The sequence below is a fragment of the Lepidothrix coronata genome, unplaced genomic scaffold (genome assembly GCF_001604755.1).
Source record: "Lepidothrix coronata isolate B3197 unplaced genomic scaffold, Lepidothrix_coronata-1.0 Scaffold62, whole genome shotgun sequence".
NCBI classification, from domain to species: domain Eukaryota; kingdom Metazoa; phylum Chordata; class Aves; order Passeriformes; family Pipridae; genus Lepidothrix; species Lepidothrix coronata.
In genome coordinates, this window is record NW_016690242.1 from 2901211 (window position 1) to 2922298 (window position 21088).

General features: G+C 41.6%; 2 protein-coding genes, 1 long non-coding RNA gene and 1 other non-coding gene across 4 annotated transcripts in view; 2 read left to right on the forward strand and 2 right to left on the reverse strand.

Moving 5' to 3' along the window:
- Window positions 1-8347, forward strand: part of COL1A2 (collagen type I alpha 2 chain) — a 39024-nt gene extending 30677 nt beyond the window's left edge. Inside the window, exons 41-52 of the mRNA XM_017817645.1 lie at window positions 725-832; window positions 1286-1393; window positions 2887-2940; window positions 3046-3153; window positions 3338-3391; window positions 3693-3800; window positions 4462-4515; window positions 4648-4755; window positions 5132-5378; window positions 5789-5979; window positions 7082-7324; window positions 7925-8347. Coding sequence (XP_017673134.1) covers window positions 725-832; window positions 1286-1393; window positions 2887-2940; window positions 3046-3153; window positions 3338-3391; window positions 3693-3800; window positions 4462-4515; window positions 4648-4755; window positions 5132-5378; window positions 5789-5979; window positions 7082-7324; window positions 7925-8071 — 1530 coding nt within the window. The 3' untranslated portion in view covers window positions 8072-8347. The remainder of the gene's footprint in view (window positions 1-724; window positions 833-1285; window positions 1394-2886; window positions 2941-3045; window positions 3154-3337; window positions 3392-3692; window positions 3801-4461; window positions 4516-4647; window positions 4756-5131; window positions 5379-5788; window positions 5980-7081; window positions 7325-7924) is intronic.
- On the reverse strand, window positions 712-20201 carry LOC108498679. The gene is made up of 3 exons (XR_001875267.1): window positions 19952-20201; window positions 1269-1435; window positions 712-821 (listed from the first exon to the last, which is right to left on the reverse strand). It is a non-coding gene; the product is annotated as an uncharacterized LOC108498679 (long non-coding RNA).
- On the reverse strand, window positions 14550-14623 carry TRNAN-GUU. The gene has a single exon. It is a non-coding gene; the product is annotated as a tRNA-Asn (tRNA).
- CASD1 (CAS1 domain containing 1) overlaps window positions 19306-21088 on the forward strand; it is a 28408-nt gene continuing 26625 nt past the window's right edge. The window contains exon 1 of the mRNA XM_017817646.1: window positions 19306-19531. Coding sequence (XP_017673135.1) covers window positions 19399-19531 — 133 coding nt within the window. The 5' untranslated portion in view covers window positions 19306-19398. The remainder of the gene's footprint in view (window positions 19532-21088) is intronic.

Consider the following 21088-nt stretch of genomic DNA (forward strand, 5'->3'; position numbering starts at 1 on the left):
CGTTAAAGGTGTTTCTCTTATGTAAATGTTATGGCTTCTAAGATACTTTCAATGTTTGTGAAGGGCTTTTCTGTTTTACCCACAAAATTTAGCAAAGTTTTTAAATAGTTCCAGTGAGACACAAGAAATTGTTTATAGGTGTGTTTGACAAACACGCCTTTAAAAAGTGAACCTGATCCCTGGATCAGGTTTTTTTTGCTCTTTGTTTTTCTTGTGGCGCTTGTATCTTTCTCTGTAAGTAGAGCAAATGAAAGCAATATGACTAATTAGAGAAAAAATTGATACTTAGTCTGAGAAAGGGGAGCAGAGTCTCCTGCTCTGAAATTGATCATCATGGATGGAAAAGGGAACATGTAAACATCCATTTAGAACAATCTCAATTCATATCTGCATCAGAAACTCTGATTTGTGGGGATCATGATGTTAAAGTTGTCTTCCCCCAGGTTGACTTAGAACTATGCAAATAAATTAATTAATTTTGAGTATCTTTAAGCTTGCACATCTGAATTACTGGCTTTTTTTAAGGTCATACACATTTATGTCTTATTGAAGTGAGTACCCCTGTGAAATACTCCCATTGTTTCTCAACAAAAAAATTATAGAAATGTCTTCTGTGATCTGCAGAAGTTGCAGCTGAGAATGAAATCTTCAGTATCATTGACAGATGTGTATGTTAAATTTATTATTGTCTTGTAATATAAAAATTATTCTCTTCACATCACAGGGTCCTCCTGGTACCCCAGGTCCTCAGGGTATTCTTGGTGCTCCTGGTATTCTTGGTCTGCCTGGTTCTCGGGGAGAACGTGGTCTTCCAGGCATCTCTGGAGCAACAGTGAGTATATGATTAGTAAACTGCTTTAAACAGATAATGTGTTAAAAAAAAAAAAAAAAAAAAAACAAAAAAAAACAAACCACTTGAGGTCCACTCTTATGGGAAGCCAGGGAAAAGGAGATGTAGATTCTCCTCTTTCCATTGCTGCTGGAAACAGAAGATATGAACTTAACAGACTTAGAGCAATGGAAGAAATTATGACTTGTTGCAGACAAACAAGACTTGTGTCAGTAAGTGAGCATATTTCTCACTGTCATCAGAGGTTTCTGATGTAAAATTTAGAATGAAGATAATATTTGATATAGTTAGATATGTTTCACATGTCCTGATTCTTTTTCACTTCCTGAACTGGTTGCAGAGAAATGTTTCTCTTAGATAAAGGCCAAAAGTTCTGTAAGACTGGTTTGTGTTGTATTATAATGTCACATTTTGTTACCACTGTTCCTATATTAGGGTGAACCTGGTCCCCTGGGTGTTTCTGGTCCTCCTGGTGCCCGTGGTCCCTCTGGTCCTGTGGGTTCTCCTGGTCCAAATGGTGCTCCTGGTGAAGCTGGACGTGATGTAAGCTGTCTTATTTCCACTTCAGGTTGCTTTTCTTTTATTCTGAGGCAAAGACAAATACACAGAAAAAGTGGATGGAACTGGAGATTGTTCTGCTAGCAAACTTGTACCTTGCAATGTCTTCAGAGAAAATTATATCAGGATTTTTATAGGCATAGATTCCCATCCCCAATTAGGTGATAAATTCTTCAAGGCACAAGTTATGTCTGAAATACATTCTGGAGTCACTATCAAAATCTTTTGACTTCTTTACTTAATTGCCAAGAAAGATGGAGTGGGGAAAAGATTACTTCATTGCTGGAACTGAGAACAAATAGTACATTCCAGGGGATGTACATTGGCTATAGAGAAGAATATATCACAAAAGCCTTGTTTATCAATAAATTTTCTTAAACATCATGTAAGACACATTATACATATCTTTCAGGGAAGTATGAAAATTGCAGTCACTTTTACTTGAGGTATCTAGTGATTCATGGTATTAAAGACAGAGCTTTTTAAAATTAAGGCTCAGAAGGCCTATGAAGCACATTACACAAAATGTTGTAATTCAGTTTTTGGAGTTGTGCAACACTCAGCACTGTTTTGGAGTCCTCACAAAACAGATACACTTAAACATTGTGGCTGAGCTACACAGTGTTTCCCAATGTGCATTCCCTCTCCACAAAACATAAAGTAAGTTTGCAGGGTAAAAACACCACAGAGCCAACTCTGGCCTGTGTGGCAGGTACTGCTGAACTGCAGGTTAAGGCACAATGGTGACATGAGCCCTGTGCAGAAGGGGGAATGTAGGAACACCGGAGTGGAACAAATTGTTCCCTCTAACGTCCTGCCTCGAGGGTGATTACTTGAAGGACAGAGTCCTGCTCCAACACCTTCATAGAGTAGCAAATAAATTATCCATTTAATTTAACCATCCAGGTTAGCAGTTCATCTTAAAGCAGGGAATCCATACAGTGGCTATACATGACTTACACTTTGAGAACAGTTCAAGTAAAATACTAACACATTGCCTTGTTTCCTGTTAGGAGAACTATATAAAGCTTTCCCTGAAGGGGAAAAGGAAGGGAAGCATATTTGATAACCTGAAGTATTTTTAATACAGGGCACCTGCAAGTCCTGAAACTTGCAGAATCTCAAAGAAAACAGAGAATAATAATTGAAAACAAACAAACTTTCTCTTCCATTGGAATTTTCTGAAGGAAAAGGTTCACTTTTGTACACAGTGAAACAGGTGAAGTGAGATTAACATTCACAAAGGAAGCCATTTAACCTTGTGAAGTACTACAGCGAAGTAATTTAGTTTTCTGAGAAGATTAATATATGTGAGGGATTTGAGAATAGTATCTATAAGGGAGACCTTTTTGTCTTCAAGTTTAATACTATCCCATTCAATGTCTTCTTACTGTCATTGGAAGCAATTAGTCTGACACACAGTTCCATATGAGATGAAAAGTGATGGAATTTGATTTTTTTTCATGATATTTTAACAGGGCAATCCTGGAAATGATGGTCCTCCAGGCCGTGATGGTGCTCCTGGTTTCAAGGTAACTTTTTTTTTTTATTTTATTTCATTACCATGGAAGAAATATTCCAATATGTGTAAGTCAGTAGTAACACACTGTCTCTCCTGTTGTGTTCTTTGTTCCCAGGGTGAGCGTGGAGCTCCTGGTAGTCCTGGTCCCAGTGGTGCTCTGGGTGCTCCTGGTCCTCATGGCCAAGTTGGTCCTTCTGGAAAGCCTGGAAACCGTGGTGAACCCGTAAGTTGATGAAACCTTAATTTTTTTATTAAGGTCTAAGAAGACTAAGATTTGTCCATCAGATATAAAATACCTCACACCTCTACAATGTGTGGATAATTACTTTCTGCAGAAATGTGTTGAGCATGGAACCTTCATTAGAATAGTGTACAACAGTGCCATGCATTTTCTATTCTTGTTTCAGGGTCCTGCTGGTGTTGTCGGTCCTGCTGGTGCTTTTGGTCCAAGAGGTCTTGCTGTAAGTCTGATTTTTAAATACATTACCACATTGATGCAAAAAGAGAAAACATACTTTATTAATAAGGACTAATGACTCTGCTCAAGATACTGGCCCAAAAAGTAGTGCTTAAGGACCTGTAAATATTTATGGATCTAGAATCTCAATCAGCATTCTCTTTTGTGGGATTGGTCCTGAAACTTTTGGGATTGGCACTTTTCCTGGTTGTGTTAACAGGATGTAATTTACACATATTGGGGCAACCTATGGCATAATATAGAGTGCTTATGCTTATTCCTCTGACAACTGTGTTCCTTCCTAGGGCCCACAAGGTCCACGTGGTGAGAAAGGTGTACCTGGTGACAAGGGTCCTAGAGGTCTGCCTGGCTTGAAGGGACACAATGGATTACAGGGTCTTCCTGGTCTGGCTGTAAGTAATTGATTTTTAGGATTTTGAATATAAAGAGTTAAAAAAAAAAAAAGAGGAAATAAGGTCACCCTAGGGTGGAATTATATATGCACAACTCATCAGATTGATACCACTTACTCCATTCTGCATCATCTTTCAAAGGCCATTAAGAGTCTCTTTAACACTCAATGCTCTTCAAATAAAATGGCAGATTTTAATAGGCTTTTATTAATAATTTTAATAATTAATTATTTTAATGGCTTTAGAACTATGAGTACTATTAGTTGCCTTGAAACTTAACTGCATTTGGCTAGCACAGAATTAAAAAAACCTCTTTGTTTTAGTCTTATTTCTTATTTTGGCCAGAAATTGTAAAGCCTCTGTATCAGAGAAGCAGAAGTAATTTATGAATTTTCTTCCCTTTTAAATTGAGGTATTGCCTTCCAGGAATTCTGAAAACCTGAAGAAACAATATAGAGAATTTTATAGGTTATCCCATTAAATACCTCTTTACGCCCTTTCTCCTTCCCTCCCAAAACAAGCATTTTATATCCCAACTCCACTAATAAATGTAATTAGCCCTAGAATACCATTCTCTAACTATAGCTTCTTCTTGAATCATGCAAATACAAACACATGCCACTGCACTTTTTAATGACTATGCATATATCTTCCCCAATAGGGACAACACGGTGATCAAGGTCCTCCTGGTAACAATGGCCCTGCTGGCCCAAGGGTATGTGAATTTCAGAGCATATTCTAATAATTCTCCCATTACTTTTGTGCAATATATATGTACACTCCCATTTATATGAATCTCTATTTGCAGTGTTTTTACTGTCATTAAACTGTTCAAATTTCCTTTTAGGGTCCACCTGGTCCCTCTGGTCCTCCTGGTAAAGATGGTCGTAATGGTCTCCCTGGACCTATTGGCCCTGCTGGTGTGCGTGGCTCTCATGGTAGCCAAGGTCCTGCTGTGAGTATAACTCTTATTTTGCTGATTTAACACATTTATGTCACACTAGAAACCTAGCAGTGTAGGAATATATGTGGATTTATTTATTTTAAAAAAATATTGAAGCATTTCCCTATTAGGTTTAAACTTGAAGTCCTTATTCACTCCTTACAGCCAGACAGCAAATACACAAAAGAGGTGTGGTAGTCCTACACTGTGCATCTTCCACTGCTTCAGCCCATAGCAATCACCACAGGGCAAGCCCATATGTGCTGCCTCTGATTAGAGCTAAGGGTGCCAGGAGTTAAGTAGGACTATGCATGTGTGGAAGCATTTAATGGAGAGAAAAATATGTCTAACAGAATGCCTCTTGTCTTTTGCTTTTGAAAAACTTTAGGGTCCTCCTGGACCTCCTGGTCCCCCTGGTCCCCCTGGTCCCAATGGTGGTGGATATGAAGTTGGCTTTGATGCAGAATACTACCGGGCTGATCAGCCTTCTCTCAGACCCAAGGATTATGAAGTCGATGCCACTCTGAAAACACTGAACAACCAAATTGAGACCCTGCTGACCCCAGAAGGCTCCAAAAAGAACCCAGCTCGCACTTGTCGTGACCTAAGACTTAGCCACCCAGAATGGAGCAGTGGTATGTTGGTGCCAGATATTTGCCCTTTCTGGCTCATTTCTTTGAATGGCATCCTTGGCCACCTGGCAAAAATACTAAGTGACAAAGAAGAAGTTATTGCTGCCTCCACTGAAAATAGATACATTCTGAAAAGCTCTTCATTGCTATTGCTGCACATTATTCCAAAAATTTTTCATAATAATGCAAAAATACTTAACCCTAGATTTCAAATACAGTTGCTTATGCATTAACAATCCAAAATATCTATGCATCCCGCTTATCACCTTAATATTGTTCCTAGCTGTGATATTTATGGCCTGTGATATTTTTGGCCTCTCTGATATAGTTCCTGTATCAGACAAGTGAATATGAACTGAATGCAAAGGTTAAGCTGAGTGAACTATTGTCCACATTTCTTTCCTCAATGGCAGGTTTCTACTGGATTGATCCCAACCAAGGCTGCTCTGCAGATGCCATTAGAGTATACTGTGACTTTGCCACTGGTGAGACTTGCATCCACGCCAACCCTGACCATATTCCCGCTAAGAACTGGTATATCAACAAGAATGCCAGGGACAAGAAGCACGTATGGTTTGGTGAAACTATCAATGGTGGCACCCAGGTAAGTGATGTATGGGAGGATGATTGTTTTCTATAACGCTGTCTGAAGAGTTCCCAATTCACTGACTCTCAGCAAGCAAGCAAGCAGATAAATTAAACTCTCTTAGGGGAGAAATATGGAAAAGGGAACTACCTTTTATCTCAAGGACACAAAGCTCTGGTTCTGGTTTAGGGCACAGTTTGCTAGAAGTATTTTTCAGTATTGTTCTAATATTTCTTGATATCTACTAGTGATCAATTCAACATGACTAATTGCTATTGCTGAGGGAAGCCTGGACTGGAATATGGTACGTTAGTATAAAGACAGTCCAGAAATTCTGAAAAAGTAAGAAACCCAAATTTGCTTACTCTTTTAATGGAGATTTTTTTACATACTACACTATTCATGGAGAGATATTTATATTACACATCACAGATCCACACTGTATGCCACCGTAACATTCAGAATTATCAGTGTAAACAAAACCAAGAAATATGTCTTCTTGCACATTAAACACTGTCCCAGCCAGTTGCAAATAAATCACTTTTGTACAGCTAAGGAGGTCTAATTACATAATTCTTAAATTAAATTGAGTTGATCTTTTGATGAAATCGAAGTGTCCAAGATCTTTAATATTAGAAGATTAGATTGATCCCACTGGGTCAAAACAATCTAGGGTCCTGTTTCTTACAGTTGCTAAAAGTAGATGCTGTAAAAAGAATTCAGGAATGAGGTAAACATTTGTAATATCCACAGACACTATTCTATTAGATTCAAAAAAGAATAAGATTCAGGGTTTTCTTGAGACAGGCAATGTTTCTGTGTATCTGTGGAAACAGTAAATTGTCTTCCTTGAACTTATTTGCTCTTGTCTCTGAATCCACATAAACTTTTAACACCATATCTCAGAACAGAGTTCTACAATTTAACTACCTCCACTCATGGATGTTGTCAGTCTACCTCCTACTAGTTTTATTTGATATTCTTTAGCTCTGAAATTGCAATAGACAAGTGACTGCAGAGTTAGGTGATTCTTGTTTTTAATGTTTCTAGAGCGACTATCACACACCTGCATTACAAACATCCAGCAATACAACTGACTGGGTTCCTCTCTGTTTTTCAGTTTGAATACAATAGTGAAGGAGTGACCACAAAGGATATGGCCACCCAACTTGCCTTCATGCGTCTACTGGCCAACCATGCCTCCCAGAACATCACCTACCACTGCAAGAACAGCATTGCCTACATGGATGCAGAAACTGGCAACCTTAAAAAGGCTGTAATGCTGCAGGGATCCAATGATGTTGAACTACGAGCTGAAGGCAACAGCAGATTCACTTTCAGTGTTCTTGAGGATGGATGCTCTGTAAGTAATGCATAAACCATGGGCACAGTGACTGTCCATGCTTAAGCATGTGATTGGGGACAGAGTCGTGGTTTGATTTAAAATTAACTAATCAGTCAGACCAGCAAAATTTTACCCAATGAAGACAAATAGCCTGCAAACCCAGCTGGTCCAGATCCTTAACAAGTGGAGAGGACTGGGCTACAAACAAATCCTACCTTGTACTGTGCAGTGTGGCAGAAAAAAAAAAAAGCTTCTCAGAGGGACAAGATCCAAATTCTGTGTAAGCAGAAGACTGATGACAAAACAGTGCACAAGCTGTAGAAGGGGCAGGATGTTTAAGACCTGAAACACTCAGGCAGAGTTCTTTGTGGATTTAACGTCAGTGTAAATAAATTAATAATAGCAGTTTATGTAGAGCATCACATATACAACTTCAGGAGGTTCAAGTAAATATTTTATCTGTGTCAGAGATCTAAATTGTTGGATATTGGGTATCTGAGTTGCAAACAATGGAAGCAAATTAATACAAAATTCTTTCAGAAATTATCCATTCAAGTGAAACAACTACTTAATACTATGAAAAATGCAATAACAATTGTAATGAATCTTGTCTTACAGAGAAAGAACAACCAATGGGGCAAAACGATCATTGAATACAGAACAAATAAGCCATCCCGCTTGCCCATTCTTGACATTGCACCTTTGGATATTGGCAGCGCTGATCAAGAATTCAGTGTGGACGTTGGCCCAGTCTGTTTTAAATGAATGAACTAAAATTAACTTAAAGCCTCTCCCAAATTATTCTCTTGTCATTTCTTTTTATAATGAAAGCTGACTCCTTCCATTTCTTCTGTTCATCTACTTGCTTAAACTCTGGGCGAAAGAGAAGGAGAAGAACTGATTGGAGAATTGTGCAATGAAATTTAATACAGCCCCAAATGGACTTGGAAGTCTTTCAAGATTTAACACCTTGTTTTGGGAAATGTCAACCTTTGTAAAGAAAAAAAAAACCAAAATAAAAAGTCATGAAAGTTTGCACCATTTGTGGCCTTTGAATATCTTCCACAGAGGAAGTTTAAATCCACAACTTCCAAAGGTTTAAACTACCTCATACACTAAATCAAGTGTGATCCACATCTTTTGTAGGAACTTCTCCATACAATCTGGGGTACTTTCAGTTCCACTCAAAATACAGTGGTGCTAATTGCATAATTACAGAGTATCTTTCCAATACTTGAACTTCAATGGTGCTAATGACATTTAAAGTATTACTTCTTGTTTCTTTGAAGTCTGTCTTAAAACTTAGAATGTCCTGTCTCACCCACAGCTTAAGCATGTGGATCATTTTTCCTCATCTTTGTCCTCTTCCTCCAAAATCAGGTTGCTCCTGCTTTCAAATCTCATTTCCATCTTCTACAAAGGGTAAAAAAAAATCATTTCTCAAAAAAAGAAAGAAAATGTATTTTGTATATGTGAGATGTTTAAATAAATTGTGAAAAAAGTAATGAAATAAAGCATGTCCAGTGTTCCAAAAGAAAGTATTTAATGAGTTAAGTTACTTGCTTAGATGCAGTGGCAGATGCTCACACCCAGATATTACAATACATTTGCATTGCTGTAACTCTGTTAGCCCATTGCTGTAAAATATTTGCTTAAAGTCTTGGGAGGCTGCTTACAACTTTATTAGGGGTGTGATTGTCTGCTTGACTCTTCATTTCAACAGCATCTTTTGAAAAGATCCCAAGAAACTCACTCAGTAACTCTGTGCCTCGTAGTATGAGAAGTTCAGAAGCAGAAATAATTCCTTCCTTTTTTCCAAAAGTTAAGCAGGACTAATGGCTGAAAGACAGATCATGATCTCACTTAAAGGTAGAAGGAAAATGAAGCTTCTGTCTTACACTTGGAGACAGAAAGCTCCTGGCTCTTGAGAGAGCTGTGCTGGCTGGTGCTGTGCTGTAATCAGCAGAACTGTGTCTGTGCGCTTTAGAAAGGATGTGCAGAAGTCTGTGAAAGGAATCTCAAATTTAGTTGTCTTGTCAGGAAGCTCAGGGTTGTTAGGCCCTTATTCGGTTCTGTATGAGACACAGAACTACCTGCTGTTGCTAACCTTAATAATTTACCTTCACAAAAGACACCGCGAGAAGCAAAGACTGTTCGTCTCTGAGACCTTTAAAGAGAGTGCTAAAAGCACTAAATGATCTGCAATTCCAACAGCCGTGTTTTTGGAATTGAGAACATGCTTGGGACAACGCAGAGAGGCCCATGAAGACAACAGCAAAAGCAGGTAATGGGAGAGATGAGACAGGCTTAGTCAGTGGGAACTCCCAAAGGGAAGCATGAAGAAAATATCCAGACTAAAGTCCCTGTAACCTGAAGAAAGCACCACTCCAAAGGTTAACAGTGGAGAGACTGAAGGCAGCTCCAAATGTTGCAAGGAGGAATAACCACTAAAAACTGTTTCTAAAGACATTTTTTTGTCTTGGTTGCAATGAACTGATTAAGAAAAAAATTGTATTGCTTTCTAGCTACCGAAATTGGTTCTTTGGGTGAAATGAAACAACTTTTCCCAAATGCCATTTCTGAAGACCCTCAGTGAAACAGCAGAGCAGTTCTTCGCCATTTCCACCGGCGTTGTGCACCACCTACTGACTCACATGCTAATTACTGGTCCCTGAAGAATATTTCTCTAGGGTTTTTTTTCCTGAATTCACAGTCATTTTTACTGTCCAAATATTCTGAACTGCCTGTGGCTGTTTCTCCAAAACATCAGGCTCAGAACTCACCCTAAAACTATATAAACACATCAGAACAAAACCCATCCAAACCAGGAAACCTTCTGGTAGCAAACTGCATGCTCACTCAGGGTGGAAAAAATACAATAATAATTTAATCTTTCATTTGTCGAGTTCTGTGAATCTGAAATTATCTTCTCTCTGTATTGGTCTAAAGGAAAGGTTTTTTTCTTCATGGAATCACAGAATCTTCTGAGTTGGAAGGGACTCACAATGATCAAGTCCGACTCTTAAGCAAATGGTCCATACAAGAATCAAACCCACAACCTTGGTATTAGTTGCACCATGCTCTAACCAATTAAGCTAATCTCAGGGCTGAGATCCTTCCTCCATAATAAGTTCTTCTGGGCAATTTTATCCAAAAGGGTTTACCACTACCTTTTGGTAACATTTGGTATTTAACATCTTGAGGTGTTAGAGTCTGCTCCCCATTTCCGGTAAATTCTCTACAACAGTTCCTAGAATGTGTGGCAAGAAGAGTCACCCAAACAGAGCCTGCCTTAATTTGGGAAAAATGTTTTTCACAGTTTTTCTGGTTAATAGTCTTTTTTATCTTCTTGTTTATTTTTATTTTTCAGCATTTAACGGGGAATAAGACTAATTCCTCAGTTCGAAAGAACATCCATTGCTGTTATGGCTATACCTGCCTCTATACCATGTTTGGTTTACCACAGTCATCTGAAATTTCAATTCCTGCAGAAACTGTGCATACCCAAAGTTATTGGTTCCCCAGATTCTGCACTGATATCCTAAAGACCTCTGCTTATTCCTCTGAGGAGGAGCAAAGAGGGCAAACCGCATCCATGCAGACCTCCTGCCTCACAATACACATAGAGTCGAACTAGAGTTCTCCATAGTTTCTCTCAGCTACTTTAATACGCTATAGATACAAGAGAAACAAGATAGATACAATAGATACAAATAGATACAATAGGTCCTTTGAACTTTTTTCAGTTCCATATATGGTTCTCGGGTACAGACTTCAAATACTTTGTTTCAAATAGTTCCTGTAGCTTTTGATACTATTGTTTTACTAGTAGCATCCAATCTGCTGAATAGCTTAAGAGTTAATGTTAAGAATTTCTTCCCTGTGCAAGACAAGCTGGTGGTTAGTGCCTGCAGAGGAAAATGTCCTTGGCTGTCTCCAGGTGAGAGGAACCAGCATTTCATGTCCCTCCTCCTGAGTTGGGATGACCTCAACTGCTTTGGGAGCATGAGCTCTTTGTCCCTCCTGGAGATTCAGGAGCTACATTTCTACCCCCCACATACATATGTCCCACAGATTAACCATTTAATAGGCAGGTAAACAGTACTGTTTCTAAGACCTTGCACATGTTTAGGACAGTGTTTCTCTGGCCCTGTATACAATGATATTACCATCTCCATAGCCTTTACTGTTGTCTGTATATCAGCACTTGGATATCCATTTGTAGTGGGTTGATCCTGGCTAGACTCCAGGTACTCATTACAGCTGCTCTCTCATTCTCCCTCTGCAACTGGACAGAGGAGAGGAAAAGAGAAAACAGTGAAGGACTCATGAATTGAGATAACAGCTGGAAGAGGTCACTTACTGATTACCTTCATGGGCGAAACAGACTCAAAGTGGGGATATTACTTAAATTTATTACTAACAGGATCAGAGCAAAAGAGTGAGAAGTAAAATAATCTTAAAAACACCTTCCCTCCATCCCTCCTTCCTTCCATGTTCTCCTTCCTCCCCCTCAGCGCTGCAGGGGAATGAGGAATGGGGCTTATGGTCAGTTGTTGTTTCTACTGCTGCTCAGAGAGAGGAGTCCTTCCCCTGCTCCTGTGGGGTCCCTCCCACGGGAGACAGTCCTTGATGGACCTCTCCACCATGAATCAATCCCTCGGGCAATAGTTATTTCCAAATTGCTGTCCCATGGGTCACTTCTCCATGGGGTGCAGTCCTTCATAAATGAGCTGTACCAATGTGGATCCCCCACAGGGGCCACAAGTCCTACCCGGGAAAAACCTGCTCCAGTGTGGGCTTCCCTCTCCAAGGGCTGCAGGTCTCTGGCAGGACCCTGCTCCATCTTGGGCCTCCCAAGGAGTCACAGACTCCTTCATGCATCCACCTGCTCCAGCATGGGCTTCTTCAAGGGCTGCAGGTGGGTCTCTGCACCCTGATGGCCCTCCACGGGCTGCAGGGGCACAACTGCTCCACCATGGGCTGCACCACGACCTGCAGGGGCCTCAGCTCTGGCGCCTGGAGCACCTTCTCCCCCTCCTCCTGCACTGACCTTGGTGCCTGCACTGTTCCTATGTTTTCACTCTGGTCTTCCCTGGCTGGAATTCTCATCTGCGCAACAACCTCTGGTGCTTAAATATGTTCCCACAGAGACATTACTATCACTCCTAATTGGCTCAGCCTTGGCCAGTGGCAAGAAGCCCACCCTGGAGCTGACTGGCATTGGCTCCACCAGACAGGGGAAGCTTCTAGCAGCTTCTAACAGAAGCCACCCCTGTTGCCCCCCCCGCTACCAAAACCTAGCCACAGAAACCCACTACACCATTCCAGATGTGACCACTCTGTTAATAAAATCATGGGCCAAGGACTGACCTTTGGATTGAGTTGCTCTCTCACTTTCCTTCTAGGTCCATAGCAATGTTCTTATATTTTCCTTATCCTCTGCTCCAGAAGGACTTTTTGGTCTAAAAATCTGTTCTCTATGTTAACCCCACATAAATACTGTGGAAATTTCATATGCAACAACTCAGCAGCTGTTTTCTGTGGGTTTTGTCTGAACAACTCTTTTACCTCCTTGCCACACACATGACAATGCGCTGCCCAAACACAATATGAAGACTATTTGCATTGGTTCCTACTGACCCCTTCATCTGTTTCTTAGCATGGTTATGAAGTGTAATAGATTTTTAAGTTAAACTCACAGCCTTTTACTATCTGAAGCTCTGAAATTTAGGATAGCATGATGTTCTAAAAAAATATTAATTTTAAACTCATTATCTGATACGATCTGAATCTAGTGTGTTGAAAACCAACTGGAATTTGTATTCCGTTTCCAAGTTGCTTTGCACTCTTCTGCCACCTGGAGGGCACAGAGGCACCTTCTGAAAACTAGAAGCTGCTTTTCTTGCTCCTTATTTGAAGAGTAGAAGCACTCTGTCAAAGCCAACAGACAATATCAAAGATCTCATCTGGTTTTATTAGCAGTTCTATTGCACTTAGATCAAGGCCAGAATTTTTTCTTGGCTATCGGCTCATCTCTTCACCATGTAATTGTCAGCTTCCTGCTCCCAAGTTGATTGAATGCTGGAGTTTTTGCCTTCAGCTTTGAAAGCAGCATTTTGATTGCCTCTTTCCTAGTATTTAGATACTTATGCTCCAGCACTAAGAAAGGAAGACATCTCAGAAAGACTGAATTCTTGCATATACCATGAAAACAGGACTGTGGAGAGAGAGCTCTGTGAGAGAAGGGCTGCCTCATAGAATAGAATCACAGCATCACAGAATGTTTAGGGGTTGCAATGGACCTTAAAGATCATCTAATTCCAAACCCCCTGCCATGCACACTAGACCAGGTTGCTCAAGGCCTTGTCCAATCTGGCTTTGAACATTCTGTGGGGGACAGTGCTCAAAGTGTCAGGGCATCCACAACTTCCCTGGGCAACCTGTCCAGGGTCTAACCATCCTCACAGTAAAAAATTTCTTCCTAATGGCTAATCTATATTTCCTCTCTTTCAGTTTGTACCCATTACTACTTGTCCTATCACTGAAGTTCCTGCAAAGAGTCCACAAGAGAGCTGCTGAAAGGTAATGGGCTTCAGTGGTTTCATTGCATATGGATTTGTTCTGGGTTTAGGCTTTAGAGAAAGTCATATACTGTTAGTATATGACTACACTTGTACTATCTCAGTACAAGTGTTTTTAAAGCATAAGCAAAAACATGCACAGGACATTTAAATCTAGAAGCAAACAATAACAGCTGTCCTGTAGATTCCAACTCACCAGGCTTTTACACAAAATTCCTGGAAGTGACACAACTACTCAGTTATCTGTTAATTCCTAAATGACAAATCTTTGCTAAGCCTGAGGGGCACAGTACTCCATGTTGATATTTTGTATAAATATGTTTACATTTCAACATAATAAAATAACACATACACTTTAGAGCTCACAGCAACACAACAGAGCACCATACAAAAAAACAAATATGACAGAACAAGGAACACTGCAATATTCTTCTTAAATGAAACCATTTCTATGCAATTTCAGTTTAGAATAATGACACATGGAAATATTTTAGTCTGTTAATCCACTGCTGATACTTCAGCAAACTAAGGTTTCAACGAACCCCAGGCTAACAAAGAATTCTAAATTTCCAAAATTTCATAGAATAGTTAGGATTGGAAAGGGATCTTAAGGTCACCTGATTCCAAGACCCTGCCATGGCAGAGGAAAGGGAAGAACCCGTCCCTGGGTGGGCTTGAACCACCAACCTTTCGGTTAACAGCCGAACGCGCTTACCAATTGCGCCACAGAGACTCCCTTGTTCCTGTAACTTCCATAATAAAATATAATTTCCACTTCCAAAATAAATTTATCTCCCTAAAAATAATGATTTCAAGTAGCAGGCATTTAGTGCAGAGGTGCTAAAAGAGAACATGGTAATCCTATGGCATTGGTATCGCTGGCAGCCAGAATAGAAGGCTTCTAGTGTTCCACAAATGCAACACAGCTTGGATAGTGGCTGGATTGGCTTCCAAAGGCTGCCCCATAAATATAAAGAATTCTGAATGTTAAGGAGGCACATCTGGGAGCATAAGGCGAAACCAGGAAGAGGAACAATATGAAAACAAAGTGTTGATAAAAAAAGAATTACTCAATTTGACAAGGAACTAACAGTGACTGCCATTTTCCCTCAACCAGGAGTCAAGAAAAGAGAGGGGGGGAATAGAAAAAAATTGTACCTGAATACCAAAAAAACTCATCTAAATTGAAAATTCTTAACCTATAACCCTGATGGATACAAAGCTTTGAGGATAAGAATCTAAGCAGCTGAAAGAAAAATAGATTTCCATTAGTGAGCTGAGCAGAGTCCCAGCCTGGACTCAGAACTCTGTAGCTGCACAGAGATGACACAACCCATGATGCAGAAAGGTGTAGCCCCTTGACTGTCCTTAATGAAAGGGGACAGATGACATAAGCATTTGCAGTATGCCTATTTCCTTTTCCTGTCTTCATCCCTCCAATCCACATCTGTTTCAGACCCACAGAAACCCTAAACAAAAACACTATTAAGCTTCATATTATAGAACTGCAGATGTATTTATCTCTTAGGGATAAAGTTAAGTAAGGCCTTCATACGCGTGATTTCATAACTACTTCACTTAATATCAGCTTGACTTTAGTACAGACTATTGAGGAACCATTTTTATAACTTTTACAAAATTAGAAATCTGTAAAAGCAGTAATTTGTGATAGAACTTCCAAGATCTTACAGGTTTGGGGGCATATTTGTTTTGGCATTTGGCTGCAACAGTACACATGTTACAGTGCTTAATTGAACAAGTCCACTGAGAAAAAACTTTCTTATTATCTGTACTCCCTCTTCATTAATGCAATTAAATATTTGCAATAGGTGACTACCATGCATGCACACACCGCGTGGAAACTTGACGCTTAGGAAAAACTGATTGCCATTATGAGGCTGAAAACTCAGCAGTTAAAATGTCTGATGCCATCATTTGGCGAGTACACAAAAGTTGCCAAAGCAAAAGCTGCACTACCGAAAATAATACACTGTCCAGGAACACGTTGGAAATGCAGCTTTATTTCTGGAATTGCAATATGACCAGCACAATCCAGCAATGCTTCTCCATTTAAATTGAGAAGTGATATGGTTTGGGGTATGGCAAATCCTACTAATTAATTATTCAACACAACCTGTAAGTTAATGTAGGGAATATTCCAGTTATAGTATATAACAAATCATCATCATGGGCAGGCTTCGTGAACAAAGATTTGGGAAGGGCTCTACTCACATTTGTTAGAAGCGCACTTGGCTAAAAAGGCCAATACGAGATACACAAGTCCGGTTGCAAAAGGCACAGCAGAAAGACTCCTTAGGTGGTATATTCGGCAAGACACAATTCTTTCTGTGCTGTCTTTTCTCCTTGAGAGTGACCCTGCCTTCTGAAAAGAAGCAGCAGTGTTATAGATGGCGTGTCTCCAGACCTCCCGATTGGAGCCCAGAGTAGACCAGTTATGTTGATCAATATGGCCAAGGCTGAGATGTTGTTTCAGGGAGTCCTTGTATCTTCTCTTTGGGGCTCCTCTCTTGCGGCAGCCAGTGGCAAGTTCGCCATAAAGCAAGATCTTAGGGAGGCGGTGGTCCTTCATCTTTGAGACGTGTCCTGCCCATCGCAGCTGTGTTCTCAGCAACATGGCCTCTATACTTGTGACTGCTGCTTGTTCTAGAACAGACGTATTGGTCACGTAATCTGACCAGTGGATGTTTAGGATTGTTATACAACAAATAGTATGTTCCTTATGAACACATGAATATTTTCCTCATGAAACTTATAGATTAAAGGTAATTTAATCTTTCTTCCACCATTGGTGCTTATATTCCTTGCTATATATACTTGTGAAAAATTAATTACACTCTTATAAACATACAAAAACTCTAAAGGGAAAATACCATATGAGAATGCCCTACTATTCCTCTGACTGAAAATGTTTAAATACCAGCTCTCTATAATAGCTGACTTTATACTATAGTAGCCATTTTATCTTCTTACATGTTTCCAGTCCTTGTGACTGCCTTGTGCCTTTGACTGAGGACAGCAGCTCCAACTCCAGAACATGGAGTAATGCTGTAATGCTGAAGAAGATCTACCATGAACAAAGCCTATCAGTAAAATTGTATGTGCATGCCAGGTCTGACTCATGGCACAAAGTTCTCCTTCTATGTACACTGAGCCTGCCAAACAAAGTCAGGAAGCATTAAAGGAAGAACTATCTCATCTAAATTATACCTGTGTAAATTACATCTATCCAATTTAAACTTATTTTCTAAATTGAATAGAAAGTCGCCATTCCTCCTCATTCACCTTATTCTAACTTATGAGTAAATTACCGGCATTCTAGTGAGTGTTTTCAGTTAGAGGTGTTAAAAAATATTTAAATTGCTCCTTAAAGTGTAAAATGCATGTGAAATGAGGACAAAGAAAGCTAAGCACTAACAGAAATATTTTAACAAACAATAAAGTTTGTTCACAGTATGCAGGCTTTGAAAGTTCTTGGCTTTTTGAATGATACATGAGACAAAAATTATGCATCAATGGGAATTTTTCATTTATGGAGTAAAATAACCCATACTACAACCAGAATTGAGGTGGTTGGTTTGTTTGGATTTTTGTTGTTATTTTAGTTTGGTTTTGTTGCCTTTTTTTTTTTTTTTTAAGAAAAACATAACCCAGTAACCACCCATCTGTATACTTGGGAGTTTAAGGGATATCTTTTCTCCCTCTATCCCTGAGAGAATAAATCTAAGCACTTCAATATAGTGTTTTTATAATTTAAAAACAATGCTGAGAAAGTGATTAACAGGCAGACTTGAATAGAAAAAAATATAGATTATATGTTGGCAGATAGTAAAGACATTGGTTGGATGGAAATGAACATATCAATATCAATACATTGAACATATAGTAATAGAGGAATACCTGAACTCAAATTTTGCAGGCACATTACATTGTGTTTGAATAATACTTTAAATTCTTCTGTTTCTCAGGTAATATTTCAAAATAAAACATTGCTTGAGTGGATAGACTTCCTGTTTTTTGTTTCAAATATTTCACTGTTTTTCCCACACACACAGTTATTTTTTTCATCTATTATTAAATGAATAATCAAATTCAATGATTTTCAGAACTTTCAGAGTAGTGTTTCTTGAATGACAGGGAAATGGAAGGTTGGTGAAATGAAAATGGAACTTTTTGTTTGTTCAGAACTCAGATCGTTCGTTATTATTGTTTACCTGTTCGGTTAAAAAAAACCCAAAACAAACAACATTTTTTCTGTTCATTTTTTTTCGGCCAATCCTAATGAAAAGAATTCTGCTGGATCTGAGAGAATCTGTCTAGCACAGTACGTACTTCATAATCACCCAAGGCTTGGCAACTGCTCACTGTTTATTTCCCATATTTGTTTCCCATATTTATCTGACTGCATACTGCACACTTTTCCTAAGTTCTATATTTGTTTATATGGTTTATATGTGGTTACTTTATTTTGTGGAAATGTCTTTCCTGTGACAGCTTGTCCTGCTCCGGGCCTGGCGGGTTCAGTGGCTGCTTCCCAACTCCCCTGTTGTTGAGGGACTGGACTCGGAGCCCAGATTTGCTACCCTGTATCTTTACCCGGGTACGACTCAGGTAGCTGCTTGTGGAGGAACAGGATTTCCCTTTTGTAAGACTTCAGCAATCATTCCATGCATCCCCTCAAATCCAGCTAAATCCATGGGGGTTGGCCTCTTCTCTCAGGCAACTATTGATAGGACAAGAAGACTTAGTCTTAAACTGCACCAGGGGAGGCTTAAGTGGACATTAGGAAGAGTTTCTTCACAGAAAGGATGGTTAGATATTGAAACGGGCTGCCCAGGGGGGTGGTGGAATCACCATTCCTGGAGATGTTTAAGGAAAGGCTGGATGTGGCACTTAGTGCCATGGTTTAGTTGACATGGTGGTGTTGGGTCATAGGTTGGACTCGATGTCAGACATCTTTTCCAACCTTATGGATTCTGTGATTGTGTCAACTTCCTTGTACACTTACCCGAGTTCAGAGGGAGTGAGCGTCTCCCAGCCTGGAATGACCACTCCCTTGTCAATAGAAGAGTGACAAGTACTTAAAATCGCATTATTTAGCAAGAAGCCCTCACTGTCCAGTGCCAGCCGTCACGCATAAGGTACTCCTTCGCGGAGCACGGTCCCAAAGAGGTCCCCACCACCGCCCCCTCAGCCGCGGGGCCCGGACCGAGCAGGGCGGGACCCACCGGGACCCATCGCAGCCCCACGGCGGCCGCGGGGCGGGGAGTCGAGCGCTGGGGCCGCCCGCTGGCGGCCGAGAGGAAGCGGCAGCGCCAGGAGGGCGGCGGTGGCTCCGCCCCGGCTGCAGCGGGGCGTGGGGCTGCTCTCGGCCGCGGCGGCGGGGACGGCGGCAGCCGGCGGGGTCCGCGTTGGCCGCCGGCGGGGACCCAGTGCTGCCCCGCCGCGCCCGCCCGCCCCATCGCACGCTGTTGTCATGGAGGAGCCAAGATGGCGGCGCTGGCCTACACCGGGGGCAAGCGGGAGATCAACTACTACTTCAGCGTGAGGAGCGCCAAGGCGCTGGCGCTGGGCGCCGTCCTGCTCCTCACCGCCTGCCACGCCGCCTCCCGCCGCTATCGAGGTGAGGGGGCGGCCGCGGGCGCGCCGCGGGGGGCCGCGGCTGCCGGGCAGGGGAGGCGGAGCCCCGGGACCGCGGCCGTCCGGGGAGGGTGGCGGGTTCCCCCGCCCGGGGCAGCCGTGGCGGGCCGGGGGACGGCGGGGGTGGCAAGCGCGGCCCTTCCCCGGCGGGCCGGGGCGGCGGGGCAGGTCGGCGGGAGACGAGCGGGGACCCGGCCCGCGGGGCCCGACCGGGGGTCACTGCAGTTCCCGCCATCCGGGCGAGGCCGAGGGGGGTGAGCGGGGCTGGCGGGGCCGTGGCGATGCGGTGTTTGCACCGAGAGCGCAGCGCAGCTCCCGGGGCCCGGCCTGCGGCAGGTGAAGCTGCAGGGCTAGAGGGTGGCTTCTTCCCTGTCACTTGTTCCCTTACGGGATGATTAATTACCTTGGCAATTAGTGGTTAAAGTCTTAATTGGTATGAGACTTGGTGTATGGAATTTCACTCCTTGAACCATGGCCTCGAACATAACAGAGTCCGGCCGCGCTGGCGGATGAAGCGAGCCGAGGAGCTGTTCGGTTTCACGCGTTGTCAGTGGCCGTGGAACAGGCGGTGACCGAGCTCCGGGACCGACCGCAGCCGTGCCCGTGCCCGCCTGTGCGGTCACGGGGCGCTGGGAGCTCCGCCGGCTCCGCTTCTCCGGGGTTGTTTTGGCCTCGGAGCAGCGAATCTTGGCGTGATCCGTAAATGCAAATGGAAATGCTGAAGGAAATATTTTCTTGTTTCCTTGTCACGCTAAAAAATGTGGTATGTTTCTGTGGGCAAATCAGAAAGTTGATCCATAGAGAGATCACTGCGGCTCTGCTTGTTGTAGGACAAATGGTGTCGGGTTCTAACACCTGCTGCCAGCATCCATGCAAGTCAAGGCTGAGGCAGTTCGCTGTGGAAATGGGAAAGGGGGTAGGGATCTTTATGGATACAATTCCCCAGGTTCACCCTCTGGCTGGCATGTCAATAAGTCTGATAAACTGACTAGTGTTAAGTTGGAAGACACAGAAGCATTTACTAAATTCTAGAGGAGCTCAAGCATGAGGTAATTAAACTTGCCTGTTGTGCAGTGTTCTTAAGGCACAAGAGAGTCACAAAACTAGACAGGAGGAGGGTGGCAAGACCAGCCTAAGAAAATAGGGACTGCCATGTCAAGCAGGTTACAGGGAAACTAAAATATGCATAATTTCAATATATTTTGGGAGAGTTAATTAGAGGGGTGAGTCACAGATTCAAAATGGTGAGAGTCTATTGGACTTTATGTGAGTTGATATGGTCTGTATGGATTGTTACAAACCTTTCAACAAGTTTTTTTTGCCTAGGTCTTTTAGTTTTTTGAAGCAATTAGAGGGTGAGAGGTTTTCCTGTAATTGTTTAAAAGGTAGGAGGACATGGAAGTCAGAGAGAATAGAGAGTTACCAGTTTGGACTTCTTTGAACAGGTAACATTCAGAAGAATGAGTGGTTTAGGAAAGGAGGGTGGAAGATTTGTAGCAGACAAGAGTTTTAAGGATATATAAAAGCAGAGGTGCTTGAG